The sequence below is a fragment of the Helicoverpa armigera genome, chromosome 14 (genome assembly GCF_030705265.1).
Source record: "Helicoverpa armigera isolate CAAS_96S chromosome 14, ASM3070526v1, whole genome shotgun sequence".
NCBI classification, from domain to species: domain Eukaryota; kingdom Metazoa; phylum Arthropoda; class Insecta; order Lepidoptera; family Noctuidae; genus Helicoverpa; species Helicoverpa armigera.
The window spans coordinates 8,989,285-9,014,564 of record NC_087133.1 but is presented as its reverse complement, the minus strand read 5'-3'; the positions used below and the strand labels follow the sequence as shown (position 1 = coordinate 9,014,564).

The window sequence follows — 25,280 nt, the reverse complement described above, 5'->3', positions numbered from 1 at the left end:
AGCATTTCAAAACAACAGTTTAATTTTAAAAGAACAACCCAACAAAAACATGACAGGACAACATGTGGATTGTGGCTATTTTGCCAACAAAGGAGATACATTACATACAGCTGACCCGAACATTGCAAAAACGTTTATAAAGAAACGAACAAAAATGCACGAGGATGCGCTTCGCCTCTAAATAAATCAAATTTTCGTTGTTACATCGTAACAGCGCAACTATGCAAATTGCGGATACTATGTTCGACGTTCCGGGATCACCCGAAAGGGGAGTCGAGCTGGAAATAATTCAATTTTAAGGCCGATCATACGAGCGGGTACTCTCTAACCAACCTACGATTTATTCATAAATAAAACAAAGGAGCGTGTAGTAGAGCACGCCGCAATGGAGCTTTTTAGTGGGATTCGATCAGGAGTGATGTTCAATCTGAACCGATGAGGAATAAATTCTATTTCAGCAGGAATATCGCATAATTTATTCTGACGCCCACTACATAGAGAAGACTCTTCGTTGTTTTATAACCTAAATATTATTAGTACCTGCAAAATGATGATGAATTCAGAAAGGTGCTTGTTTTTATACGCGATCTTCACAGAAGGCGATATAAATAAGAAAAATGATGTTGAAAAACTCGGAAAAAAAAACATCTTTAATTAAGGTAATGTTAATGCTTAACGATCTGTTTCTAGATGCAAACATTCTTTGAACCCTTTCAGCTTCCCTACATTTAACAACTTAGCCAAGCAACCAAATTCCCTGGGCGCAATTGCATTTGAAACGGTAAGGTTTTTGTTTGATTCGAGACCAACCGGAGCACGAACGCTGAATAGGATTATAAGGGGCACAGTTACCTTGACCCATATAGCCCGGAGACTAGCGGTTGACCCGTGATGCGCTTGTTTCAATTGAAGGGAAAGATTTCCCAGACGAGGTCAGAATTTGAATGCATACCTGAAGGAAGTGGACAAGACGACTGCAAGAACAATTAAACTAACTATGTAGAAGAAATTATTATTGTTGTTTTCATGCAGGCGTGGTCCACGTGCCTAGAAAACTAAGGTAACTAACCACCTAATTTAGTTCTAAAAGTTGACAAACGATTCCCCAGGAAGGATAAATTCGTTAGAAAATTTTCAAGGAATTAGCAATTAAGCTAATTTCTACATCGGAAACTTAAATGGGACGTTACGAGTGCACAGCAGTGCGATATTTTCAAGTAGATAGTTAATGCAAAAACTTTAATAATATCAGGTCCCACTTGGGTATAAACATATGAGTAGATGACGCGAAAGTAATAGCTGAGTGAAAAAATAAGGGAGAAAAGCTGAAGGGAAATATATTTTAATGCAGAATATTCTGCGAGGTGGAAACTGTCATATTAATATTCATGGTGACCTTGGGACCTCACTGTGTGGATAATCTTTATTCAAACCACCCTAAAGTTAGTGTTTTAATACTCGCTGCTAAGCTGATTATAGTAGTTAAGCATAAAAAGATAACAGTAATTCCTGTCTTATTTCATTATTTCATGAAGAAATCCTTGCAGAAATGTTTAAGAAATGAATAAATATGTTGATTAAGTATGATTTTAGGTACATTGTCTGAGTAAAGCAAATTATTTCTGATACTTGTCTGCTTGACTAAGGACACACAACACAGACAAGATATATGCACTGTAACATTTTAATTACAACGTCCTACATCAACCTCAATTAACCCGCGCAATCTAATCTCTTGTACAAAGCTGTAGATCCCACACAAAGAAATTTCCATAGCATTAATTCAGCGTTCATGTGTCTTCTGGCACTCCTACCTTTCATCTGCAGATGTAAGTACACGGGCGTTCCTTTGTTAGGAATTACTGCAGTTTGCGATTTTCATTTACCCACTACCATCGATTATATTCGAATATACATATCTACTGTTTGATTAAAAAACTTGGGAATGACTTGGTTAGATTTTGGAAAAAAAAACTTGCGGTTCTGGAAAGAATTGCTATCCTAGCTCTTTCTTAACGACTTCCTCGGGTCTATAAAGTAGGTACTACCGTTCACAGTGAAAACTATTAAACTGATAGCCATAAAATACGGATAGGTATATGAATTAGTGGCAACTGGCGCGCTATTGTGGCAGCCACACGCGAAGTTACCTCGTAAAAATAACTCGACTCCTATTGCGGCCGTGGCGAACTTTTGTGGCAACAAAAGTGCGGTTTCATCTCTATGGTAATGTCAGGCATAGTCGCAAGTTCATCGCGCTATTTAAGCCGAAAGATAATTTTGGTTTAATTTGTTGGTCTTTAATCATAATTTAGTCTCATACTGAATAATATTATATTCTACGATGCAATACTGAAACCTCCAAGAAGAGAAGGTGATCTTTGATCTGAAAGCTTAGAATATTTCAAGGAAAATAAAACAAAATTATTCAGAATTAACAAGGTAGATATTTAAAAACCCTTAACGAATTCAGAGAAAACATTCCATGAATGGAATCTTTATTAAAGCTGGTTTATTAAAATACTTACTCCTAATCCTATTTATAGAAGGCAGCAATATTATCTCAGTGAATAGGGGTTGTGACCAAACAAGTTAATGAAGACCACATGCAAGTACCTTGGTCTCAGAAATGGGTGTTATAAAACCTACAATTAATGACCTTCTTAGTTTTCTTGGCAGCTGCCTTTATTGACAGTGGTGACATCAGCGAATAACAATGGGCCACATCTGTTTTATTTTATTGGTGTAAAAGTCCATTGTATAGTTTCGTTAGTCATTTATGCTTACCTAATTTCATTCAATCGACAACAATCGTGAAAAGATGAAGTTTAGATAACTAAGTGAATTTGCTGCCTTAAATAACAATGGAAATTCCACGTCAGAAAACCCGAAATAGAAAAATAAATCTGTATCAAGAATGTCACAGCGAAAGCAGAATAAATGCGGTATCTGAGCAAAAAATAATACGCCCGAAGTACATCATTTACTTATGAGAAGAGACGTTGATACTGTCAAAGCTTACAAAATTGTGCCCTTCACGTTGTGATGTAGGTACACAGGTACACACGTACCCGTGACAATGAGGTACCATTGCGTAACATGCGCTGTTCAAAATACGGGAACATAAGCGGAATCTTTCAACATTACTACAGGCCTGAATAGCGTAAGGCCCGGGCCTTTTTGTGAGCGATGCATGAAGTTTTGAAAAGGCTTGTTGCTATGTTGGTAGAATGTCGTCCTAATGTATTGTGAGGAAATTTTATGATCTGCTCCTTCGATTTGATATTAACTCGGAAATAACGTATGAATTAGCATCTAAATCCAATATTGGTTTGATATTCTAAATGAAAATTATTAATACATCAATCAATCACAACAGCCAGATTTTAGATCGCTTTCATGCTTAATTATTTCTTGCTCAGTTCGAAGCTAGTTTTTGAACAAGAATTCATGTAATTATCCCGCATAGATAGACCGTAAATCAAGTAGGTATAGATACGCTATATCCTGCGAATTCAATAGCAGACAAGGCATCCTAATATATATTCAATTATGTTAGAAATTGATTCCGTATCACTGAATTAGTCAATCACAATTAATTCATGAACGTGTCTGTCTATTCAGAGACCGCTCTCATACACGCCACGACCTCTAACGATGTTGGGAGGTTCAACATCCAAGCTGTTTCATAAAAACGGAATATCAAATGAAAATTTCTTTCCGCTTGCTCGGTTTACTGCGGTCAACCTCGACTACGGTTGCAGTTCCCAACACTTTTTTGTTCTGATAACTTATTAGGTACCATGAGATACCCGGATACCTAAGTTCGTTACATTTTCGTTTAACTTTTTTTCCTCGCACGACGATGTCGGTAAAAAGTTGTAACTAATGTCGCTTACGAAGCACGCTTATGAGAGCGGAATTAATAACTAAGAAGAAGGAAAAACTACTTAGTAACGAGATTAATAAATGTAAGAGAGACAAAGTGTAGTGTTTGAGAAACGGTCTATTTTCCTGCAACTTTATGCCAGACAGATTGTTAGGTTAAAATATCACAAAGTTACAAAATGAAATTCCATTTTGTGTAAAAAATGACCGTAACAATATTAAAACCCGCATGAGATAATATAATGAAAACGTATAAAGAGGTCTAAATCGCATTTAGGACAATACAAATAGCTTAGGGACAACAAACACAACTGAAAGACTGCCTAGAACAAAGTTAGCGTATTTGAATTTTGGAGGCGAGCGTATTAAAGTGGTCATTAATCAACATTCACAAAGCATTAAGCGCAGTATGATGAATGAGGCTGATTACGTCAATTAGATGCTCGATTTTAAACAGTCTGGATGCGAGGCAAATTATTTTATTTCATTTGCAGAATTTGAGTTTGCTTTTCTTTTGAATTGAAATAAAATCTCGGGGCTTACTCTCGTGTACCTGTATGTAGCAAATCGCTTTCATAACACATACGAGGCTACGGTTAATTTAGAAATACATATTTCAAAATAACAGGCGTGTCTGTCTATCGGAATGAAAAACCCAATTCATAATGCCTAGTAACTTACCTACGTCCCAAAAATAATATATCAGAATCAGACATTCACAAAATATAAAATCCCCATAAGGGAAATTCATATTCACGATGTTTTTTCACGTGGAAACTCACTCGACGGCGCGGCGTGAACAGGTGAATTATCATATTTATTGTTGGTCGTAAATCTATACAATATTTCTTGTCTGTCGGCTCCACAAGTCCCACTAATACAGAATACATGAGGCACTAAAAGTACAGCTACAGGTAGCCATCCTCAAAATGACTGGAGACAACTAGAATTTTATTTAACCTGGCATGATCCTATATAGGTGAGATTTTATTTAAACAATTTTACTTTCGATGTGTGACAAAATTCTTCTGCTTATTTCATGTACCTTAATTAACATTTTTAGGAAGAAATAAATTACATTACTTCAGAAATATTTTCAACATCTCATTCATCAAGGAAAAGGGTCGTTTAGGTATTTACAATAATATGACAAAAGAAGTGAAGGTCGGCATAGAAAATGGTGGAACAATTATGATACGTCACAATCAACTATTCCGCTACACTGAAGTTTTGAAAATGTTATGTAAAAGGTTGGTATAAAACTATGTAGAATAGTTTCGAAACTTTTCGAATCAGTGAGCATTAAAGCTCATGGGATACCTATACTTTTTACAACAAACATTTTGGATTCGTTACAAAATCAATAACGAAAAGTCTGGACTCTAAATAAATCTTTTGTTGTCCTACAAGTACCTACTAAGGCTGCGTAGAAAAAGTAACATCACGTAAGAAGTCAGACGTTCGTATCCTACACATTTCACACGACCATGCTTTTGTGGGCTTGCGTCGTGTCTCCTACACTCTCGACCCTCATCAGTTTCTGTAGGATGTCAGGCTCGCCTCAACGTATGTAACGCGAACAGCGATAGCAAACGTGATACGCGGTAATGTTATAAGAAAAACATTGTACGGCTGTAAGTATGGTTGGATGTTTCGAGTATGTTATGAAGAACTGTGGAAAGTGTCAATTTGTTAAGAGGAAACATATTTTCGTACTTAATTAAATCTTTTTCGATTTTTTTTTCAATCTGCTGATAAATGCTACTAAATTAAATGTATGTGTTTAGTACTTTCAGAGTAATGACTTTGCTATTTGAATTACTACTTTAGAAAATATTACTGTCATCACCATTACTACGGCTCCATTATCGACAATCACCGACAATAATCTCTTTAACAAGCTCCATAAAAGAAAAATCTTTTAAAGTGCTAAAACAAAGACACTATAAAAGTAAATGCACTGATGTAGACTAAGCTGTAATAAAATGTTATCTAAATGCACTTTTATTAATCACGTCACAGCTTTATATTTCTAGACGGACACATAAAAGCGTATCTCTAAACTCTAAGATACAAGATACTACACTTGGCCAACATCATTAGGATATGATTTAATTTGTTTTTTGCTATCTCAGCATACAGTACGCGTTCTTGGCAGCGATATGTAAAATGTAAGGAATAAAAACTTCGCTGACGTATTTAATTATTCGAGATTATTGTACGTCCAGTTTATATTACAGTGCCAAGTATGGAAAATGCAAATACCATTATTGCACAATACTGTAAACGAATTGGCCCTCAGTTAGAATCATTATGCTGCAGATGTCACTTGTTAACAAATACAACTAATATTCTGACAATAACACAATAAGGGTGATGTTCAAACAAGCGTCAGCGACACAACTGCGAAAGCTGCTACCATTAATTCGATTTTGACCGCGAACAACAAACTAGCAACTAATTTATTCAAGCCTCAACTTCGCCTTTAGATAATCTGACCTTAAACTAATAGGTGGCACCGGTGTTGCATACATAACGTCATTCATTAATCAATTATTCGTAGCGTTGCACGAACTTAGACGAGCAAAACTGAATGTTCGCTATTAGTTAACTGCACTATTGTGAGTTACAACTTAATTTCATTTGAATAATGCAAATGATATACAGAGATAAAGACGTTTCAGAGTAACGTCAAGTAATGAGTTTTCACATTTTCTGTAAACAAACACAACAAAAAGACTGCCATGAAAAAAGAAAGTTTAAAATGGCATGTTAATCAAAATACAACCATTAACAAAAAACCCTTACAAAAGCTCCCATAGAGCTGTAAGTGCACCATCGCAAAAAAGGGAAAAAGTGATGTTCGTAAAACCTTAGGGAAAGCTCCAAGGCCCTGCTATGTGTTTAACGGCCACTTCCAGTAATCGAACCTCATTCCAGATATTGGATTTGATTACCAGAACCATCGCTCTTATTAAATTCTATTTATTAATTTCTGATTCAAACGGAAATGTCCAAGTACATTTCCGTTTGAATCCACACTTGAGATGATTTGATTCTTATGCAGGTGAGAATTTTTAGGCAGGTTTTACGAAAAAAATATAAAACGAAGGGAATTTTGATGATTAATTATGTTAAGCTGCGCCTCCTTGTCACAACAGTGATGTATGAAAATGAAGCAGACGAACGAAATTTGGTATTTGAAAAACAATGATGAACGTTCAGCAGATGAAAATGTTTCATTCTGAAGCTAAGAAAAACTTCTGCTTATTCGGAGGATCAAGACATAATTATGGACATAGTCAATCTTGCACTGAATTTTATTTCAGAGGAATTTAATATTTCAACTCTGTATTTCCTTCGTACCCTTCCCTAATGAGTAATGAGTCGTCACGACACTACATTTTATTGTTTCCCGCTTTTGTTTTAATTTCCAAACGAAATACAAAAACGTGAATAATTACGCAAGGGTTCTTCTCTGCCAAGTGGTTTAAAATGAAATAGTGTCTCCGCTTCCCGATTGTATTCATCTAATCCTGGTCAGAGCGCGCGGTAGTAACTCAACGAAAATACCCGGGATAACCACGCTGGCTCCGTACTTTACCGCACCTGGGTATAAATCTGAACGGATAAATCATTAAGAAATCTGGACTAACTAAATGGGGATTTTTGCTGTCATAAATCACGATGGGAAAAATCAATATTGATGCAAATTAAGTCAACTTTACAGAAATAAAATCTGTGTCTTATAAAAACTGCCTGATTAGGTTCGATTACCTATATATGTACAATCAGATTACAATGCGATTGTCAAATGAGCAATCTTAACGTAAATGCTGTTATCTTCCAAACAATATTGCTTAAATCAGATAAGCATCTAATCCGGTTTCCTTACCACTGTTTCTGCGCCTTAGTTACAAACTTCTGGGTAATCTAGTCAAAATCAGGTAGGTAGTACTTCCTATACGGAATTATCAAGAAGACGGTCCTATCTAAAACTACTTCAACAATTCGATGAATTACGCATGCAATTCGAAATCTAATAAAGCTTTATTAACGCATGGGAGGAAACAGGCATGAGTTTTTTTCAAAAAGTCAGCGCTAGCGTCCTACATTTTACTGGCAAAGGACCACAAGCATTCAAAAGGCGAACATTGCGTTGCAACTACTTCACTCATTACTCGGGAGCGAAAAGGACAGAGAAATGCATTAGGAGCAGTAAATTCTGAAAGTATTACAAGTATTTTTTCATTTAATGCACGAGAGAAGAGGATGCAAAAATAGAAGAGAATTGCTTTCGTGTATCCATTAGAACACGGTAGAAAACTTGTTTTTTGTTGTTCGTTACTTTCCTGAAAATTTATATCTCAGTATAAATTGTACGCTGGAATTGTACAGTAAATTATTTGCAAGCTAGCATTAATTGAACGCTGAAGTAGATTAATGAAGATAAATTAAAAGAAACCGCATTGGTCGTGTTGAAATGCAAACAAAATTGGAGTTGACACGATGGTATAAGGATAGACGAGCAGGGGAAAGTGACAAATGTGTAAGGGCGTCCCAATAAATCGGTTCCATCAATCTGTTGATCGAATTACGATGTAAACGCCCCCTTTAATCACCAAGTGAACCTCTGCGAAGCCGTTAATACCCCAAAAGCCTCTAATCACCATGGGGTCATTTGAGACGCTGACTTTTAGTTTCTCGTGTTGATCTTTGATGTAGTTTGTTATCTATTTCAAACCAAACATTTTCAATTTTCTGTTCTTTTCAAAATGTAAAATAATTATGAATACCAGCTGAATACATTATCGCAATATCAAAAGATATATATTATGAAAAAAATCCGGCAAAAACACTGGCAAAGCAATCTACAGAGACGTTCTAAAGTGCAGCATGAAATATAGCTGAGGGGTGGTCTTGCTTTTCTGGCAGTCCGACATTTTAGCAGAACTTTTTTTTACAATTTATGATCTTTATTCATAATATATTAAAACTCTACACAAGTACGGGTTTATTTTCAACTTACATTATTATATTCAAAGTTAGGTGTTGAATTGCGGCATATGGTATTTCTAATTCATTACCGACATTCACGTTTATTAAATGGCATTAGGCTAACACATCAAATTAATTTTACCGGTTCGGTCTGGCAATAGTGGCAATAATTCAAATGAAACGAATATGTGGCCACGTAAGTAGTACTAATGCAGATTTTAGAACAAATGACAGGTATGCCGTGGATTACAACCAGTATAGGTCTGGTATGTGCACTGATGGTGTAAAGCCTATACACATGAATATTTATGTACGTATGTTTCATTTTCATACGTGCAGTAACATTGTGATTCTACAACACAAAATTTCGCGGTGAATAATTTCACGTAGAAAATCTTTTGTTCTACATTGCGAGGGCATAAGTTACGTGTAATAGTCGCAGAAATGTAGTGGAACAGATAGAGAACAATGATACAGACGAGACTTGTAAATAGTATTCAACATTACCTACACAATATTTAGTCGCACGCCTACATTAAAATCGAGATTAATGGAGTGTTATTATGACAAATTTTTCAAAAACAAAATATGCTCGGAAACCGGAAAGCGAATCATTTTCCATGTCGCTGCAACTTTTTAGCCGTCCCAAATATCCTGCTATAATACAAAAGCAAGTTATAATAACAGAGGAAATACTCCAAGAAAAGTCGAAGGGTTCATATTGCAATTAACGTAAAAGCCAATCTGATGCATTGTGGGGGAGCAATAACTTTTCTGACGGGAACACAATCACACCGTTTACCAACAGTGACTTTCACTTTCCCGTGCACACGGCAGAAACGGGGCCAGCGGACTGTTACAGCCAGCTCCATAGACCTGAATGAGGGATCTTTTTACTAGGGATATAGCTAGTTAGATATCGATATTTTACATCGGGCTAGAGACATGGTTCCGTGGGTACGAGGTTCGAAAATTGAAATGGATGTCTCGTTGTTGAGTCGACGTGTGATTTGATATCAGTTAACGTGATTTTCAAATGATTCAATGTTCGACATGTTTTGCGAAGTACAGGAATACCATTGTAAACTTGCTTACTCTCCTGTACATTTAGGTCTTATAATTGCTGACTCAGTCATTTAGAAGCGTGATTAAGAAAATGTAATGTATTTAAACCATAAACTAAAAGCAGCTTCATCATAATAAATTAAAATACACAAGAAAACGACCGTCTTGGGGTATAATAAAGCATACGGAGGACCACAGAAACAATAGATCGTAAAACAAAAGACTCATTTCGCTAGGACGCCCAAGAACATGCAATATCGATATATTTCTGTAGCCGTTGAGTTCGGGGGCTTGAATAGAGGCCCGTATGTTTGTCGAGACTGAATTGCGAGCGCCCCGGGCTCCAGGTCGTCTATGTTAACCGCGAACGCCAACTCTTTATGTGTGGGTAGACGATGATTTTTTTTCTTCTAACCGGCAAATTGGAACAGCAAGAGGGAAAACAATAAATAATATATTTCTTCAAACAATCCCTTTATTTTTTTCTAAGAAAGCAATATTTTTGGTGCTCTAAAAATGTTAAGTCATTATACAAAACATACATGATATTTTGTCGTGGGTTCAAATAGGCTGTTGACTGATCCCGCTTCGGGGCCATAATTTACAATTTCAACTAACAAGCAATTAGGATTATCACAATCTATGTTACAGCTACAGGTTCCCATGTTTAGTGAGCACGGACCCCTGTCAACATATCCATAGCTAAACTCCATTACAGAATTGAATTTTCAATGGGTGTATTTTGGCCTAAGAACATTTTACATTAAGTTAAACGGAAGAATTAATGTCAACGTAGCTAAGGCGAGGCAATCCTTTTCGTTATGACGTCATAAATATTAATTCATAATCATCAGGAGCGAAGGCAGGATCATTTTAGATTATTAAGTTGACTGTGTTGAATAAATTAGTCTGAGATAGAAATTTAAATTTTCATTTAAGGATTATTTTATCTAAAAATAGAGATGAAAACGCGTTATTATTCTTATATCCCAAGGTTAGTGTAACAGGAATAATTAAAGAAAATTCTACAAAAGTCTTCGTCAAGGTTAAAAAGTATGCTTTATCTCGATTAATAAAATAAATGACTATCCATAGTCATTAATCGATTGGAACTAGACGTATGTTAACGATGGAGTCGTTAAAATATAATAAAATCGACGAAATCGATATTGATAACGAGAGTGATTTAAAGTAATAGACTTCTGTAATGGTCCGTTTTTAACGCTCTGCTATAGATCGGCAGCTATAATGAATATAAAATTTTCGTACTCACCGCTCGGCGACTGATGGAAAACTTACCTGAAATGAATAAAAAAGGTTATATAAAACTGCAAAAAAAAACACTAAATTGAAGTGAAATTGAAATCGTTAAAAGTTCAAAGAGAATACGTTTTTGGAAGCCATATTAACGCAAAGGTCAAAGCTTAAATTTTATGCCTACGTACACACTTTACCATCTTCCATTTAAGGAATGAACGCAAAATGGTTTCTTTTACGAATGAAACTCACTCTAGTATTGATTTTTTTCTCATTAAATCTCTCAATACACACGTCTGAAATTGGTGATAAAACTTTTTCAGAGGTAACCTCTATTCGAAAACTAGAGCAATCTTCTCAGCGATTAAAAAGCTGGCCAATCAAATGAAACCTCAAAACTGTCCACTCGGCCGGACATAAAACTTTCCAAAAAGAGAAAAGAACTTCTGAATGGACCGGCATTACTGCAGAAAGAAATCCTCTAAGCATGTTTCATTGCGCTGTTTTTCTACGCCCTTTATACTTTGCGGCGCAATATTTTTTAGTTGGGACTGAACACATTCGGGATGCTCCGTGGCGCTTTGGGCGCAAAAGCAGCTTTTCACGCCGCAAAGAAGAGCCCGCTGGCTATGATCGTATAATGAATATACTGCAGATATTAAAAAGACTGGTAACTTACAAAAGGCTGCAATTAATTGGGCTTCGAAGTTGATTTTAATCAACATGCAGATAAATTGATTCAGTTTTTTAAATGTTGAAATAAAACGAACCGTTAAGAAGCAAATTTTTATACTTTACTATTTACTACCGACATCACAACAATCTGAGAAAGATGTGAGTAAAATTCTATGGAAATTAATTTCCTCTAAATAATTAAACCTTACAATCTACTTAAGAGACCTTTTCACGAGTGTAATTACATTCAAATTACGTTAAACTTGGAGATAATAAAGTAGGAAGCGGAAATATACCTACAGTTTGTTGAGTTTGTAGACCTTAATAAAATGTATACGCTTGTGTGAGCTTTTTTAGCAAACCTTGAGTAATTAAATCAAAAATATTTACTTTGTCATCTAAAAATTTGCTATATGGCCGTCAAGCAAAATGTGTGCCATTCTATCTTTGCCCATTCATTGAAAAAAATATATTTCCCATTGAACGACTGCCATGCTCCGATTTCCTGAATCTCAACCAAAATTAACATATTGCCGACATTAAAGATAATAAAATGTTTCACTGAAATAAAGGTAAGTAGAGTATTTACTTTTTTACTCCAGGAAAAGGAACCAGCTAAAGAAAAACCACATCAAAGGAACGCCAATTTTCGTTTAAATCTATAAAGGAAAATTGAGTGTTATTATTAAGATTACGTTCAAATTCTAATTAACCTCATTCTGAAATATCAAAAAGATTAGGTTCGGTGTAGTTACATTACACCACAATCAGCTAATTATATCATGAAAGATGAGTAGGTGCTTTTACTTAACGGCGAGATGTGGAAGGGAATTTACCTCAAGATTTGGTTTCGTTTACTTACCGAACATGCTTTTGACGAAAATATGAAGGAGTATTAGAGAATCAATAAAGATGGCTTAGTTATATTTGCTCTTCACACGCCCATAATCCCGTGTCAAAGGAAGAGTCGGGGATCCCTGATATAAAGCTAATAACGTTATATTGGCAACTGCGAGCCTGTTTTATGGTAATACCTAATATTTTGTAAGTAACCCGAGCGAGAACGTTGTCGAAAACCTTATATTAATATCGATATCCGCTGATAGAATATTCGTCCAAACAATATAGCGTAGCGAGTATTCAGGTTAATTTAATTCGCAGCTGAAATCGAGACAGAAATTAAGCTATGATGTTAATCAAAATATTCAACAACAAAGTCACATTTATTATTCAAACATATCGCTCTGCTAATTATACCGACGAGGCATACAATGTTTTATATTAGGTACCGAATTTACGTTTAAATTTTTTTTATAATTTTACTAAATCTGTATTCTTCTATGAACGTCTTAGATTAGTAGTCTACGTTCTCAACGTTATTGTTCTGTATTGTGCCATCTAACGGGCTCGGCGCTTGTTCGGCTAATTGATCGTTAATATAATTATGCTAACACCAACTCAATACCTCCAGCGATTGTCTACCGAGACCTTTGATGACAGCTTTTGTTCCCAAATCAGGTGAGGTTAATAATGCAGTAGTAAATGAGACATGGGATTCCAATCAGATTGTAACGTTCGTCAATCTTAGGTGACAGATGATTGAGGCTATGGTAATAGGATCCGCTAACACATCCTGTGATAAAAAGGCGCACATTTGAGACATATTGAAATAATTAAGATTCACATCATTAGCAGTAGAACCTCAAAAGGTAAGACTGTTGAAGAACGTGGTAAGTAGTAGAAATATGTTACCGAAAGTGTTTAGTTGGTAAAGTTTTATGGCCTCTCCTAAAACAAAAACGGAAACAAAGACAAAGTAACACTATTTTTCTTCAAGCATAAGAAGGTGTGCGAAACTTGTGAAAAGGGTAACTCGTAATGTTTTCCAATCGATTTACTCGTCCGTGTGTTAAGCTTCATACGCTAGGATTTTCAGATTTCAACCAGAACGGTAGGAAGTACCATTTTTTTCGCTTGAATATTTTCAAATGTAGCGTAGTCGGAGTATGAGGATTCGTTTTTAATATTTCTAAGAAGCAGTTAACTTCAGTTATACTTGAAAATTGAAAATCAATACCTACATACATATTCATTTTAATTTATGTAAGTACATATGGTTTTTAAGTGTGATATCTTTACCTAGATAGCATTACATGGGTACCTAATTACAAAAGTTTTTTATCAAAATATACCCAAGATTTTAAATGAATATATCAGCCCGGATTAAAAAGGTACCGGAAAGTACTGCATAAAAGTCACGGCACGCGGAATTATTTTCACAGTTCAATTACGAGATTATTCTCTTTGAGACCTTTCTAGTTCTTAGTAATTAAAATTTTACGTATGAAAGCTCAGTTTTCAAAGGGGTCATGTGAACAAAGGAATTGAAAGAGCAGGCTTTACATTACCAATCAACGTTATGTTAAGCCATTTTTACGCTTCATGAATGACGTTCAAAGTATTATAACGCAAAAGTTCTATGGTAAAAACGTATTATTTTAATTGCTTTTTTTCTACGCTACTAAAAACACTGGAGTAGAGAACACACATTTTTGGATAATTGAAGCTTGCTCTACTCGCAGTGTAATAAATGAGCAGAAAATAAAACTATTTTCCAAGAACCAAAAAAAATACGTCAAACAAAAAACTAATAATTCACCTAAAACTGTTAGTTTATTAATCAAATAAAATTCAATCCAAACAACTACTGAGCAATAAACAAAGTCAATAACTGAATATAAAACTTATTAGCAAAAGTTAAATCCCGTTCGTGTATAATCAGCAAAAATCTGAACGTAACAAGTGAATCCGATTAACGATCGCAACTTTTGTACGGGATTATACAAGCTTTCCTGTTTGTGACACGTGACTATATATCGACAAAAGAACTTTAAAATTTATAGTAGTTTGTTCAAATTGATAGTTGGAGATAAACATGTTCGGGATCAAAGTTTCAATTTAGAAATGGGCTGTCTTAAAATGCTGACAAATTATTTACACTGCAATGCATTTAAAGACAAAGATAAATCTGTTTTCTCATGTACCTCAGCACATATTACAAAATTCATTCTGTATCAGCATTTTCAATATGATTATTTTTATCAAAGAAACGAACATCATTACCAATTTTAAATACAATAAAAAAGTTAGCATATCACGTTCTGTGAGACACATTCGTCCTCCAACTTTCATGGCTAGAAACTGTCTAACACTAATAGTCCACGAGCGCTACACTATCTAATTCAACGGGTCCTCCACTAACCGTATAGGTGGCAACTTTAAAAATTGAATTTTCCCCCGACCCAGTTCATATTGTTCGGTTAATCAACGTTAATCTTGTTAGCGGTCGGCGCGTATCTCGTGCAGTACATTTATCATGGTGAATCTAGTTAGTGTCTTGTTGAGGAACAATGCTCCCACATATTAATACCACTACATGTTCCTCCGTCTTTTCTTGGTTATAGGTAGTTAAATTATTCACTGCACGCGAAAAGCCGTGATTACTTCAGATTCTTTGCTGTTGTTTAAACTTTCTTTCGAGTTGGTATTTCAAAGCTTACGTATTGATTCTTTTGAAGAAAATTGCTTTTCGATTCTGCTTTCGTCATCTTACGCAAATATTGTATTACGCATAACGAAGCCTATTTACTTGTGGATTTATTTTGTTTTAAGAAAATTCAAATCCGATTTGCATGTTAAATGAGATATTGCCGATTGTGAGGAACCTTCTTTCATGAAATTATGTTTTCGGCAAAAGAGATAAGGGATATCACAATCATCCAACCAAAGAAAATTGCCAAAAGGAATTTCTGGGAAGTAGATTGGGTATGCAGAATCAAGATATCAACACAGACGGAGAACACGGAACCTTTATTCACGAATGATAAAAGAAAAAATATTAAAACATGCCAGGCTAAGGTCGTGCATGTTTCAGACACCCGACCTAATTTGCAGAGGTCATCACGTCAAATACATAGAAGTTATAAAGTAATTAACAAACAAAAAGTCATTAATCAGTAAAACCTGAACTTGACCTAAATAAGTACAAAATGCTAGTTGAACTTTAAACATTTTCAAAACTGTCATGCAGCAGCAGTTGTATCATTAATTAGTAGTTAGTTACAGCCTATTTATCGTCCCACTGCTGGGCACAGGCCTCCTCTCACACGGAGAAGGATTGAGCATTAATCACCACGCTTGCTCAATGCGGGTTGGTGATTTCAGACTATATAGTCCAGGTTTCCTCAAGATGTTTTCCTTCACCTTTTTATTAGCCACTGGTGTCTAAGATATACTTAGAAAGTACATACAAACTTAGAAAAGTTGCATTGGTACTTGCCTGACCTGGATTCGAACCCGCGCCCTCATACTCGAGAGGTTGGTTCTTTGCCCACTAGGCCACCACGACTTTTAATTACATAATGAAAATGAATAACACAAACAATACCGATAATCACCAACATCAAACAAAACATTTTAATGGCGATTCTGCCACAGTTTGTATGTATATTTGGCTGGCAATCTACCTGATGCTATCTTAGTACCTATAAATAGCGTTGTTGGAAAACTTTTTGACAGTTTTACGTTCTTTTTCCGAAAACCTATTTCCCTACTTACGAATAACAGTACATCAGAACTTCTATTATGATCCCAAATTATAGTGCTGAACTCTCGGCCTGCTCCATCTACTATGATTTACTATTTATTATATCTGTATGAAAAGCGTGCGTCTGCTTTAGGCACTTCATTACCGCCCCTGCGTTTAACGAGAACCTCATGCAAATTGTTCCTTGTTGGACGAATTTCCTTTGCAATTAAAACGAAGTTCGTATCACCAACAAAGCTTGCAAACGTGATGTCATTGTCGCTAAAAGTCTCAAAGTCTGATGTATGACCATTGAAATTGCCTTTGTATAGAGTCTCGTAGCCCACATTTATCATGCCAAATCTAGCTCCCACTGCCGACATGTACCGCGAACAAGGCTTCTTATTTAACGACGCTGTATTATTGAAGACTAGCTATAACCGGAGCTACTTCGTGCTATTTTCCTTTTATTACACAAAAACCAGTCGACTAGTTATAGCCATCGGAGGGAGTTATGACAACGTATTTATTGTTGTTACTGTTTTATAGTTCAAGATCATTGGTTAAGACATAATAATAAACCGTGTTGGTAGTAATAACTTAGAAACACAAGGAGCAGCGTTTACATATGGGTAGAATAGACTTACGTGTTGATGAAGTGTAGAATCTACATTTACAAGTTATAGGCCAGCCTACCTACATACGAGGATACGAGCCCATCGCCTAGGAAGCACCGCATTAACCCGTTTCCCGGAACAACACACCTAATAGCGAACAGAACTAGTTCACCTACATAATCTGAAATTTCCAGTCAAGGATTCGTTGTTCAAAGCCAAACCTTATTAACGCTAGGTTTATAAAGCTACTTCCAAAGTTTCAAGCTAAGAACAGAATTTGAGAAGCAATCATCTTATGTTCCAATCAAGGAAATCCAATGATACCCCCGAATAAAAAATCCAATAAGGTCTCCCAAATCTTGAACCTTCAAATCAGTAACGGATACTAACGAAGACAATGCTTAACTGTAGGATCGAATATAAATTCCATCGCCTTTCAATTCATCTACTTGGGAACAATGACTGGGCTGTGATCCAATTAAAATTAGATTTTAGTTTGTTAGGAAACAATTAAATGAGAGATGGCAGTTTCCTATTGCTTCTGTTATACAAGTCAAATTAAAATCAATTTATTGAAAGGGTCCAGATAGTTTACGGTTAAAACTTCAGCAAAGGACTCCTTTATAGAGATATCAATTTTGGTTCAATAACTATGTAGACTGAGTTAAACAGGAACCGAAGTGTATTTAATTCGTTAGGTAAACAACTGTTTCCTCCTATGTCCTCGGACACTCGGACACACCTAACCAAAATAAACTTCAATCCGCAAAGCAGTTAACTTTCGTTTTAGAGTTATTCTGCCCTTTGTAAGCTAAGGAATAGTGACAATTTCAACATCACAAAGAAACTCTTTCAATTCAAGTTGCGCGATTCCAGCTGGCAAACTAATCTCGGAGTGCATTTGAGGCGAAGGCAAACGCAGTATCTGAGCTTAGGTCAGCATTCAGCCGTTTCGAGCCCACAATCTAAAGTCGTTAGCGGTTGATTAATGAGCCGACGAGAGTGAGGATTATGCGCTAATTCCGCAAAAAAACACCCTATCTCCAACGAAAATAAGCCTCATCTCAGTCGCTCTTTTTTTTTCGAAGTTTAAAATTTAATGACCGGGAAAAGTTTAGAGTTCTATGCTTAATTTAGGAGACGGTGAATGTTGGCTGAATATTAAGCAGTTGTAATAAACTTCTGAGGATGAATTAACTTTTTTTAGCGTCACTGATAAAACTTACGTGGTTATACTTTTAAATTCTGCCAAAGAGTTATTTAAATTAATTAGGTATGATTTCTAACTTGAGTAAAGTAATAAAAATGCGACAAAAAGGTCGACAAGCAGGCGGTAACTTATTAAAGGGCAGTGCTGATCAAACAAGAGTCGACTGGAGAGAATCGCCCACCGACAATGTGATCCGACGCACGTACCGCAACTCGCACGTGTAACCTCATATATTGTGTCGCTCATAAATACGATCACTTAGGAACATGAGTGGCTGAAATTGAATTTGAGACAGGACAAAAGACACTACATGTATTATAGTGTAGTGAACACGATAATTTCAGCGTTTGTAGACTATCGAGTTATAATTTTAGCAATGCACTGACAGACAGATCCGGATCACGTTTTGATAGCTAATGCATTTAGTGTTTATAACAAGCCAAATAACATGTGATCAGAATAGAACTGTTGGCATTCCATCATTAACAGATAAACTCTGTCAATACTTGTCTCGAAGTAAATGGACTAGTGGCAGTGAGAGGAATTCGTAATGGGTATTGTAGCACCCTATTTTTGTGGGATCAATACTTCTTATTTCTTACATATTATGAGTGTTTATTATATTTATCGAAATACACGGGATATACAAAAATAAAATGCTTACTTTTCAAAAGCAAACCAAGCCACATCCTGGCAATAATAATAAAAACACATTCTAACAAGCGGAAATATGACCCCACCATTTCACACACGACCTCACGTAGCCGCAAAACTGAAATTGTAAACAATAAAAACGCGGTTTAGCAGTTGGACGTACCCGGCACATATATCAAGCAGCTACTTTAATGCAACGGAGACATGAGAATCCAGCATATGACGTACTTCAAGAAATATTTCTCATGAACGTGTTACAGCCAGATGCTACTTGGAATTTTTTAACATTATCCCGACTATTCTTTCGTCGAGAGCCCGATATGACAAACTTTAAACAGTTCGAGAATGCAAAGGAAGATTCTGCCTCGTAACATATTTATACAGAGAGAAAATGTGTTTCCGTTCGGAGGATATAAATCAAATAGTAAATGTTTAGCAGCCAAAACAAATTATGCTGTGCTCAGTTACGAATAATATGATTACTTTCATTTGAAAATTGGATGATTACCTTATTCAAAGCCAACGTTCCGAAAGCTTGTTGGCCGCCTTTCAATTCCCACAAAAACCTACAAACACGCCCCATTAATTTTTCCGGAAAGAACTAGGTTAAGGAAAACTGGAACTGTGCTATTTGTTTGAGAGTACGAGACTGCAGCATTTTTTGCTGACTGCTTGTGCGCTAGCCAAAGTCTCGGGTCACGTACCTACATACTTTGAACGGGCAATAAGCTCCCTTGTCCTTACAAATAATAAACAAAATATATCACCAGTAATACGGTCCCAAAGACATCAATACTAAAAGCAGTTCAAACTTCCAATCGCTTGTTCGAGTACAGTTCTAACATCACACAAAATGGCTGAAACACGGGGGAGTAAACATTTAATAATATGAAATGATAAGGCTCCCAAACTTGATCCCATTCATTAAATGAAATAGGGTTGACACTTTGGAAAGTTTCGCCGAGATAAATTATATTTGCGGGCGACGAGTGCAGTATTCATTAATAACGTGTTAAGTTTCGGGGGTACGTGGAGACAGGAAGGGTTGTGTTCATAGTTCACGACTATTTTTTATGACACGAATACAACCTATTTGTGTAACCAGGAGAGCATTGCTCACATATTCAGTTTATTGAATTTCAATGCTACATTTGCATGTCAATGTAAGTTGGTGTCTTGAATTTACGAAGTATATTCCAGTACTATTCGATTTGCGTGAATCTTCATTCCTTGCAAAATTGTCAAAAAAGGGCAAATATATAACAGTTTGCAAATTCACGCTGTCTAGTCGATCACGTAAATACCTTTTAGTACCCATAAATTAGGCGGAACGAATGAAGGGTATCCATATAAATGATAAACTTGAATATTATTTGGTTCGCGTATTGTATTTCAATTCAATGAACCATTCGGCGCGAACATCTGCTTTACAACACGGCACAGATAATGTAGTAACATTACATTATATCACTGTAATATATTTGGGTACTTTATCAAAGGAGGATTGAGGGAGCTTTACCTGCACACAGAATAGATTCCATATGTACAACCATTGAATATAGCCCTGTATTTTCTCTGTCCACTACAAAGATCGGGGGACTAACTCGGAACAAGAAGGAATTCGGACCAACTTGGACATTTTGATGTAAGTCCAAAAATACTTTCTCTTTGTTTGTTGTTTTTTCTCTTATTGCCTTTTAGATTTTATTTTATATTACATTTTTGTAAGCGACTAAATTGGGTTAAGGAGTAATTAATGCTACTATAATAAGGAAACGAATAAAGAAAATCTTTTTATTTAAGAGGTTTTTCTCGTTATACACATATTAATTTTCAGTAAGGGTCTTTCACGAGCATTGTATTTAATTAAAATATTTCCTTATGATCCTCTGATTAAGGAAACTAACGTTATTTGCTAACTTTATTGAACCATTACCTACTTATAACGTACACGGAAAATGGACGGAAAATTCTTGTGTGACGTACAATTTTAGTTGAGCAAAGAAGAACAAGTAAAACATTATTATAATCTGAAAACTTCACACTTTTACTACGCTCGAGTTTACGAGATGGTTAGATAGCGTTCAGCTGTGCCACGCCTTGTGAGCAAATTTTTATTACATACTATAAATAAACCACAAAATCTCTTGATTTTTCTTAGTTTAGAATTTATTTCGGAGAAACCATTTCTAAGTAAAGCAGTCTACTAGATGCAGCAACAAATTCTCGGACAAAGCTAAATTGAGGATCAAAAACGTATTCAACGGTCGTATCTCTTCAGTTGCGCTGCAAAATCCTTTTTAGAACTATAAATCCAAATCTAGGCAAATACCTCTCGCTTTTCGTGTTACACCGGCCACAGGGGAAACATACTCTTTTACACAATAAAATCTAGACTGATACGAGTGTACTAAGCTGTAAGAGGCGCAAAGGCGCCATTCGGATGAGGGAGCGTATCAAAGGGACCGTAAGTGCATAGAGGTGTCAATGGAAAATCGCAGCACAAAATAAAGAAAAACACGACGAGAGTGCTCGGATCATGCGCCAGTTGAGTACAATCTCTTTATTAAACTGTTTCGACGGAAATTGAATATTACGTTACACTTCTATTTATTACGAGTAGGGCTGCCATTTCGAATTTCGCCAAACCCGGACAAATATTTAAAAAAACCCGGACATTTGGCGTAAATCGCATTTTTTCCCCGGACGAGTCCGATTTTTTTGTTTAACAAAACAAGATCTAATTTTTAATATTACCATATTACTTAAATTCAATGAGGTCCTTCCTTACATGAAAAGTCAGGGCCGTCTCTAGCTCATGTAGTACCTAGTATTGAAAGATTGTGACTTAATGTATTTCGAAGGTCATAATTAAGAAAGCTCATATGGAAACTAGGAGTTACCTTCTTGATAGGTTAGACAAAAAAAATCGAAAAATACAAACAACTGTAAAGTGAAGTCGCCGCGAGCGCAGCGAGCGCGAAATTTTTTGAGTTTTGGGTCACTAAAGCACCTAAACTTGTATAATAAAAAAATCCGCAAAGTGAAGAAGCCGCAAGCGAAGCGAGCGCAAAATTTTTTGAATATTGGGATATTAAAGTAGCTAAACGTAAAAAAAAATGTGTCAAGAAAAGAAGCCGCGAGCGAAGCGAGCGCGAAAATTTTGGAGTTTTGGGACACTTCGACTTCTGCATTATTAGGCGCCCGGGTAATTCGCATACCCAGGCACCATAGGTTAAGATGGCCCTATGAAAAATGTCCGGGTTTTCCCCGGACACTTCTTGAAACCCCGCCCGGACGGCCCCCGGACGGCCTCCAAACGAGGACAAATCCGGGGAAACCCGGACGGATGGCAGCCCTAATTACGAGCCAATTTCCTGGTTCAGTAAAATAGTGTCGTATTATCTGACGTATTGTTTTGCACTGCGAAAAAGATTCCTATTGTGTTTATCAGATAAAGCCACTGAATAAAAAAGCATATTTTTCAATTTAACCAAACAAACAGAAGCATAAAATCTAAATACAATTTCAGATATTCAACCGAATATTCTATTAAGAGACAGTCTATTCAAGGAACGTTTTCAATTCCCTTAAAACACAAACACTCCTTATAATGAAGGCGAAACGTAGACGAAACTCGTAAAGGACCAAAGTTTTAAAGTATACTCGATAGATTTCGTGCAAATTATCCAATATCTCACAGGTATCGGAGGCGGTGTAAAATTTTATGACGTTCTTTTATCACAACAAAGAAAAAGGAACCAATATTTAGATTCAGTGCCACGAGCTAGACTTTATCTACATTTCAGTAGTAGTCGTGCCACCATGAATTTTGAAGAACACAGCACTGGGTTTGTTTCGTTATATTTTGTACGAGAATATGTTTACAAGTTCGTTCGACAATGCTACAAGACAGAACGTATAGGTAATGTGAGTTTCGTACTTAGTAGGACTTATTTCCTAGTTTCTGTAGTATCTAAGAAGAATATGTAGTTGCGGTAAGGTTTGCAGCTCAACAATAGAAAAAAAAACATTAAAAGAAAACCATTGTAACAAAAGTCATTCTTTCCGTACCCTTGCTAGGTCACGAGGTAGCAGGTGAGCTAAGTCTCTTTGTACATACTTTTCATTGTTATATAATAAGCTTATGTATGTTTGCCTTTACAAGAAGTTCTTGTCATTCCTTGACAGTAAATTAGCATTAGAAAAGACACTCCCCCTGACAGCGAAAAACCGTCAAACGTGCTTCGAATCTTAACCGTCCCATAACATCATTGAAAATACGACATAACACCCTAAAGGGACAAAACTATAAATACAGAACCCTAAAAATAAACATAAACTACTTCCCTCCAATCTCGTACGATGCATTTCCTATTCGTAGTTTCCTCGTGAATAAATAAAGCAAGACACCCATGAAACTTGTCCGTCATTGTGAGATTTAGTGGTGACCCCACTAAAACATGCAGATGACGAGGTACGAGGCGCATTTTATGAAACTTTTACAAGGCCGGGTAAATATCGCTAGGTATACCGTTCGTATGATTTAATATAGGTTCCTCATGTGTATGTTCGTATTTTACGTGTAACTTCTACCTATAATATTTGTTATTTCTACATTACTTCTTTGAGATATTGAAGTACGTTTGCATACGATTTTTTTGATGTTAGGCTTGCTTAACACAACGTAACTGTTTGGCACAATATAATAACATACCGTTTCATTAATAAGGGTTTATATTCTAACCATGTCAAAAAAGGCATTCTCGCTAAATTAAATTAATATGCACTACTTATAAAAAAGTTCAAACTAAATATCATTATTTGGCATACGCGAATGCACAAATTTTATATCCGCAACATAAGACACAAAACAAATCGACTTTCCAAAAGCAAGACATTCAATTTCAAAACCTGGAACCGAATAAAACTTTCGAACAAACCACTGTATCAAGTTTATCGACAAAGAAAGACAACTCTATCAACTAGTGCGGATAGTTACCTCCGAGGCTCCTTGTTTATGCCCTCAAGTTATAAACAACCAACGATATGGATATTGAATTTTGTTTGAATAAAACCTTCTTGTATATTCGTATCACGTATGCTCTAATAAAACTTTTGCAAGGGAATGAAATATTTTGTAAATATACGTAAGGTCGATAAAATTGCTTGCTTCTGTACAGCGATTTTGCGGTGAACGTGATGCGAAGGTAAAGCGTGGGCTGTGTGAAGGTATTTATCGGTTATTCCGAGGTGGTATGTAAGTCTCACTTCCCTTTTGTGCTGTTATTCAAGTAATGTTTCGTACCTACATTTTTGAAGAATATTTTTTGTGTTATCCGACCCTTGTAAGAGTACATTGTAACTAAACAAGTATGCGTGATTTGTAGGGTCCATCTTGAAGAGTCGTGTATAGGAATTTAATGTGGCAAGCTAAAAGTACTTTGTAATTAAATGAAAACACTCAAACTCTTTTCCCTAGACAATGAAATGGTAACACGCTGTATAGAAGAGCATGCTCATTGCGAAGTATACACATAGTGTGTGTCAGCGTAAACACACACACACAAATTTGTGTTTTACATCGATTTGATTGTAAATGCATGAGTGAGGTATCATTACTTGTTTGCCGCCTTCGCGTAAATTGGCTTCTTCGTATAAGAGATTGTACTCATGGAGGCTCAAATTAAAACTAAAGGAACTTGGAAGCGAGCTGTGGACTGCTACGGCCGGTCGACAGTAGCACGTGCCGCCATCACACTACTGGTTTGTATGAATTTACATCAAATTCGTTTTGGATCGAAGCAGCAGCTGCACTTGCATCATATGACCCCTCCCGCTGTGGGTTAGCAGCGGTGAGAGAGTCAGACTTTTACTGACAAAAATCCATTGTGTTCCTTCGTAGGTCTTTTATGTACCAGGGTCGCGGTAACTCTTTCGGACAATATCGCAGCCCTGACAGGTGCAGTCGCCCTCAGATAATCGGCCGATTTCATTCAGTGGATGTGGCTGCACGTGGACTGCAATTGCCGTCGGCAGCTCGCTTCCAAAACATATCTTTACTTATAAATAGATTAGTAAAACTAACCTTAATATGTGGAAGAGCCAGCAGCCTCCTGATCTCGTGTATAGCGGACGCCGTGGCCGGTGTCGCGGCGGCTGGCCCCGGCCCGGCGTGGCGCAGTCGCGTGGCGGCCTCTAGCGCTTGTCGGCAACGCTGCCTGCCTTCTGCGGCGGGGGCCCGACCGCTTGTCACTACTACTGTGCTGGCTATGCGGTCGTAGATCTGGTGGGAGAGGTTTTTTTGGTTAGAAATATACTTAAGCAATGT

General features: G+C 36.4%; 1 protein-coding gene across 3 annotated transcripts in view; it reads right to left on the bottom strand.

Moving 5' to 3' along the window:
- The window catches only part of LOC110373296 (peripheral plasma membrane protein CASK), a 216,472-nt gene that overhangs the window by 180,695 nt on the left and 10,497 nt on the right, over positions 1-25,280 (bottom strand). For all 3 annotated transcript variants that reach the window (XM_064037739.1, XM_064037740.1, XM_064037741.1), the window contains one exon: positions 25,038-25,235. In XM_064037739.1, the coding sequence (XP_063893809.1) occupies positions 25,038-25,235 (198 nt within the window). The remainder of the gene's footprint in view (positions 1-25,037; positions 25,236-25,280) is intronic.